The following is a 6,000-nucleotide window of genomic DNA, read 5'->3' as shown; positions in this document are numbered from 1 at the left end:
TAAAAATAAGTTTAAAAGACAGAGATATATTTAAAGATGTTGGTAAAATAAAAATGTTAAATGTTAAATTTTGTAATAATAATAATAATATAAATAATAAAAACAACCCATAATAATAATCCTAATACTAATAACAATAGCCATACAAATAATAATACCAATACTAATAATAACACTAATACGCTAATATTAATTCAAATAATAATATATAGTGATAAAAACAAAGTAGTAATAATAATAATTATAATAACAATATTAATAATAATAATAATAATATAATAATAATAATAATAATATACAATACTACTAATAGTAATAATAATTCAAAATAATAACTTTTTGTATGATTGAGGATTAGGGTTTGGATTAGAATTAAGGTTAAAGTTATTATTAGTGTTTATAGTTATGATTTATGTTAGGGTTTGAGTCTGGGTTATGGTTAGAGATATGTTTAAGGCTATTCACGGTAAGATTAGGGTTTATAGTTATAGTTTATGATAAGGGTTTGTGTTTTAGTGGTAGGGTTATGATTTATGTTTTATGATTAATGTTTAAGGGTTGGTTAGGGTTATGCGGTAAGGCTAGGGTTTATGTTTTGGGGTTATGGTCACAATTTGAATCAAGGTTGGGTTATGATTAAAGTTATGGTTATTGTAATTTGTATGGTTAGGATTAGAGTTATAGTTATAATTATGGTCAATGTTTAAGTTTAAGGGTTAGGGTTTATGATTATGTTTAGGTTTATTGGTAGTGTTACGGTTAGGGTTTATGTGTTGGTAGTAGGGTTACAATTATGGATATGAATCATGGTTTATGGTTAAGGTTCTGATTAGGTTTAAGGTTATATTTGGCTTTGTTCACTTGAATGAATTTAGGGGAAAGTGATTGAATATATTTGAGAAATTTGAAGGTAAATTTTGTTGTTGTTTATTTGAGTGGATAAAGTGAATTTGGAAGTAAAATTTGTGAGAATTGGTGTAAGATTTGATTGATGTAACAAATTAAAAAAATTTACTTTCAAATTCACTCTTACTTACCTCCAAATCCACTAAACAACAAAAAATTTATCTTCAAATTATTTCAAATCCATTCAATTACTCTCTCCCATATACATTTAAGTGAACAAAGTGTTAGAGTTAGAGTTGGATTAATGTATGATTATGGTTTGAGGTTGGGTTAGGGTTACGATTGGTTTTGAGGTTTAGGATTATGGTCAGGGATAGGTTAGGATTAGGCTTACATCCTCGTTTAGGTTTTATGAGAAGAGTTAGGGTTACTAGTATAACTACGTTTAGGGTTAGGGTATGTGTTTGGGTTAGGGCTTGAGTTTGAGTTAAGACTAGGATTAAAGTTAGGATTTATGGTTAGGTTCATGGTTTTTTTTGGATGAAATGAACCATGGACTTTCTTGCAAAGAATGTCGTAGGGCTAAATGAGTTTGGGCTTGTTGTTGAAAGCTGGCCCGAATAAATTACCAACGTTCATAGTTATTGTTTACTTGTCTCTTAAGCGTTGTTGACATTGGTATAAAGAATAAACTAACCACCATCGTTATTGTCAGATCGCATTCCAATTTATAGTTACTTTTTCCGCAATCTTGATTTCACATCACCTAACAAATTTGGCATTTTAATTATTCAATTTACTTCCACTTTTGGTTGTTTTGGTGCACATTTATCAATTTCTCAGTTTCACTCCAAAGAATTACTCATTTACATGCTTGGATTGTTTTCTTTTCCCTGCATTTTCAGAAACGCTTGGGTTGCAATTGAAATCTTCTGAGCAATCCTTGTTCTTATCGTGGCCACAATAGACATGGTACGAAGGATTCAATTCAATTCAATTCGTGCTTATTCAAAATTCATAATTTTGCGGCGTTGTCAATTTTTGATTCCCAATTGAAAATGATTGTTGTCATTGTTCTGTATGGAAAAGGTTTATCACTCTAGTTTTGTGAATGAAGATGGGGTGAGTAGAGCTTGTGGGTGTCCTCTTCTTCCTCTCAAGAGCCATATCAAGGGACCTGCTCCTGTTTCAGATCAAGGTTTTTCTATTGTTTTTTGTTCTGTTGTGCTTTTTGTGGTTTCTGGGATTGGGATATGCTTTGACTGTGATGTGTGGTACAGATACAACTGATATCGTGGATGAAGCCATCACCTTCTTTCGAGCCAATGTGTTCTTCAGAAACTTTGACATCAAGAGCCCTGCCGATAAGCTTCTCATATACTTGACCTTTTACATCAACATCGCTCTCAAAAGGCTTGAAGGTTGCAGAACCTTGGCTGAAGGAACCAAGGCAATCATCAACTTGGGTCTCGAAAAGGTTCCTGTCCCTGGAGAGTCTGGCTTTCCATTTCCGGGCCTTTTCCCCCTTCCTCAATCACACGACGAAGCAGGTGAATCCTGTCATTACTATTCCTTCACCTTGATGTTCTTATAAGTAGACGCATAAGCTTAGCTTAATCATAGCACTTAATTCTCTATGTGTTTAATCGGTGTCCGCCTCCCAGGTTTTATTGAGAAGTATCTATTGATTCCTTCGCCATTGCCTCAGGAAAATAGTCAATAAAAATGTATTTGAGTTGTTCCTTAATCATTTTATTTTTCAATCGATTGCTTACCCAAGATTTGACATCATTTTCACATTTGCTGGCTAAGTTCACTTTAAACTCACATGACCAAATGAGTGTGTCTGTGCCTCAATGTGGGGCTGGCATTTGTTTTGAAGACAAGAAATTGTATCAGAGCTTAATCTTTGTGAATTTTTAGCACACACCCAACAAAGAAAGTCTAGGCTTTGGCAAATAATGAACTATTCGAGTATCTTCCTTCATTTGTTAGAAGTTTTCTGAAAGTAGGGATGCAGGTATAGCTCTAACCATGAAGCCGGATAGGTATATCTAATATAACTGCCGGAATATACAAACATGGATTGGGGTGATACCAAATGTCCTCAGTGATCTGAAGATATGACTCAAGTCTGGAAAACTATCATTCTGAGAGGTTCATTTCAAACAACTAACTTCACTAGCTATTAAGTGACTTTATATGGCTGCTGTAATCCAAATTTTGTAGTGTTCAGGTTCACTGCTGCTCAGATTCCAACTAAAAAAAATAGGAAGTATAGGAATACTTTATAAAATAGACTGTAATATGTACTTCCTTGATGTGTAAAAAAATAGTTGGAATGGAAACTTCAGTTCTATTACTTTCTGCACCTATGAGGAAATTTCAGCTTGTATTTATACCAATATATGTAGGTTTTTTATTTTCTTGTATTCTTGAGCCTTTTTAAGAGTCAAGTCAAGCGTCTTTTGCATATTTTTTCAAAGAACTGATGATCTGTCATTGTTGAAACTCATTTAATATGAACGTAATTTATGTTTCTCAGTGCAATTGGCATTGCTTTACATGATTGATGGTGAGAACACTGTTATCATATTGGGAATTTAAAATTGCTCATACTAGCTTAGATTGAACTTTTATAAATTGTTGTGTTTACTCTACCTGATGCAGTTGCAATTTACTCAACCTTTTTACAGGCTACACACACGTGTGTGTATGTATTTATTTATATTCATATTCCTGTATTTTAAGCTTTGTGATCTCAACAATGCAGAATTGCTCAAAAACTATTTGAAGCAGATAAGGGAAGAAACAAGTGGGAGGTTATTAAGCGTTGCATACAGACCTAACGGCACTCCAAATAAATGGTGGTTGGCATTTGCAAAGAGGAAATTTATGAATATAATCATTCCTTGAACTGTTGGCGGTCATGCAATTCTTAAACCATAGGTTGTGCTGTGAAAAATACATTTAAAACTACTGTTGATCTGACAATAAAAAAATATAGTGATTAGTGAAAGGCTTGTTGTTAGTTGTCTAGTTTGAAACTTCCATTTTGATTTGGTTATATTCAAACTACTGTTTTCTTGGTAGCACCCATTTTCACATTTTTTTTAGTGGTGGCCTATTCTTTGCCCCTCATATAATGAAGTCAATAATCCTAATACGGTTATGTCCCCAACCTTGTATGTGCAAATGGTGATGACTGCTAGTTGTATTGTCTATTAATTATTGCAAAACTCCTTCAGTCACACCTCAGCTTCACATTATCAGTATAATGAGTGTGCATTATGATAACTGCAACTTTTATTTCAGGTATGTACTAAATGTATTTCAGAGTATCTGTTTCTGGATCTTGTTCTTTTTTTTTTCTTCTTCTTTCCATTGGTAATGCTAGGTATTTCTGTCTATTTAAGAAATTCTTTGAAAAGGTTTTCTTTTAAAATATTTTTATATAAATTTATAAGGATAAAAAGTATATACTTTTTCATCTCCTTGGCTGCAAGTTTTGAATTAAATTATATACATTCCTTTTTAAATTTATGGATCATATTTATAATAAAAAGACCATATTTATGAATCATATTTATAATAAAAAGACCATGGAATGTTAACCTAACATCTCATTTTAATACCATAATATTCTCGTATATAATCTCTTAACGAATAACATCACCATCAGCAACACGAGACAACACCACTATTCACCACCGTGACTATCATGGGGACCACCACAACACCAACACTGGGACCACACCAGATCAGCAGGTGCAACTCAAGATTTGGGAGGTGCAAGGAGAAAACCTCAAATAAGGAAGTTTAAGAACAAAAACTTTAAATCCTATTTTTTTTTTTAAATCTGTATAACTCCTTGGACTTTTAATATCATTATATGCAGTTATGTGTTGTGTGGTTTATGCTTTGTGAGTAAGTTTGCTTTACTCCAATTATTATGGGTCCTTATTTCATAGTTTTCAAATAAAACTGGAATTAAAAAAAAACTTAATAAGTTTTTTTACTTAAAAAAGTGAATATATGAATGTAGTTGGTAAAATAAATAAATTGCCTATTAGTTTATTTGAGTAAATTATAATTATTCTGATCATTATGAAAACGTTTAATATCTTATTTTATAAGCTTTTAGTTTATAAAATTACAAACTACTTTATCTAGTTCATTTAATTTAATTTGTAACTTTTTTAATTGTCATATTATTGTAATTTAAATTTTTTATTCATTTTTTCTATTCTTAAATCGTTTACATATTATTACTTATTTCTAATTTTATATAGATAAAAAATTCTAAAAGAATAAATAATTAATACTCATAAAATAAACTAAATAAACAAAATTACTAGTCCAAATAAAAAAATTCATAATAAAAAGTTGTATAAAAATTTAATTATTTTAAAATATATAAAAACAATTACATAATCTTATTTTTCAAAAAGGTAAAAATTTTATTTGCATAACAGCATTATGTAATTATATATGTTTATACCGTATCATAAATAGTTTAATTAAATACTGCTAATAAACTAATTTATTGACTCCAAACTTGTAAATTAATATTTTAGTAATAATAATTAGTTACAAGCTAACTTATAAATTAGTTTTGGTAAACATATTCCATATATAAATATAAATGACAAACATTTTGAGTAGAGTTTGTGTGGTGTTAAATTTTTTCGTCAGTAAAAACTTCATAAAAAAATTGGTCGTGTTCATTTAATAAAGTAAAATAGAAGAATACGTATAAGAGATTTGTGTATGATCTATCAAACACTATTCACACAACCTATTTATCATAATTATGATTATGAGTGATTGTTTGATCAATAATATTCAGTTATTATTTAATAGTGTTTGTTGTTATGAAAAAAATATTTAACTAATTTAAAAGTGAGTTGCTCAAATAATATTTGATTAAGTTCAAAGTAATTTATTAAAAAAACGTTTTGTTAAGTAAAAATAATTTTTTAAAAGAATATTTTATTAAGTTAAAAATAACTTACAAAAATAATATTTAACAATATGAAAACATGTTATGACAATTAATGTTGAACTTGTAACTCGTGCAAGTTTCTGCGGGCACATGAAAACCCTTGCAAAAATGGGCCCAGGCCCAAAGGTGCACAAGATCCAAAGCCTTGA

The 6,000-nt window shown here is 30.1% G+C and overlaps 1 protein-coding gene across 1 annotated transcript; it reads left to right on the top strand.

The window, feature by feature from the left end:
• The first annotated feature begins 1,306 nt into the window (after positions 1-1,306).
• Positions 1,307-4,160, top strand: LOC148206986 (actin-related protein 2/3 complex subunit 3). Its single transcript, XM_088105217.1, has 4 exons — positions 1,307-1,818; positions 1,936-2,044; positions 2,127-2,396; positions 3,620-4,160. Exons 1-4 carry the CDS (start codon positions 1,816-1,818, stop codon positions 3,760-3,762), a joined length of 525 nt encoding a protein of 174 aa, XP_087961343.1. The 5' UTR covers positions 1,307-1,815; the 3' UTR covers positions 3,763-4,160.
• Positions 4,161-6,000: the final 1,840 nt, after the last annotated feature.

This window comes from Vigna umbellata, chromosome 1 (genome assembly GCF_029865625.1).
Source record: "Vigna umbellata cultivar VRB3 chromosome 1, Vumbellata_1.0, whole genome shotgun sequence".
NCBI classification, from domain to species: Eukaryota; Viridiplantae; Streptophyta; class Magnoliopsida; order Fabales; family Fabaceae; genus Vigna; species Vigna umbellata.
The sequence above is the reverse complement of the archived record's forward strand: the minus strand, read 5'-3'. Positions and strand labels throughout refer to the sequence as shown.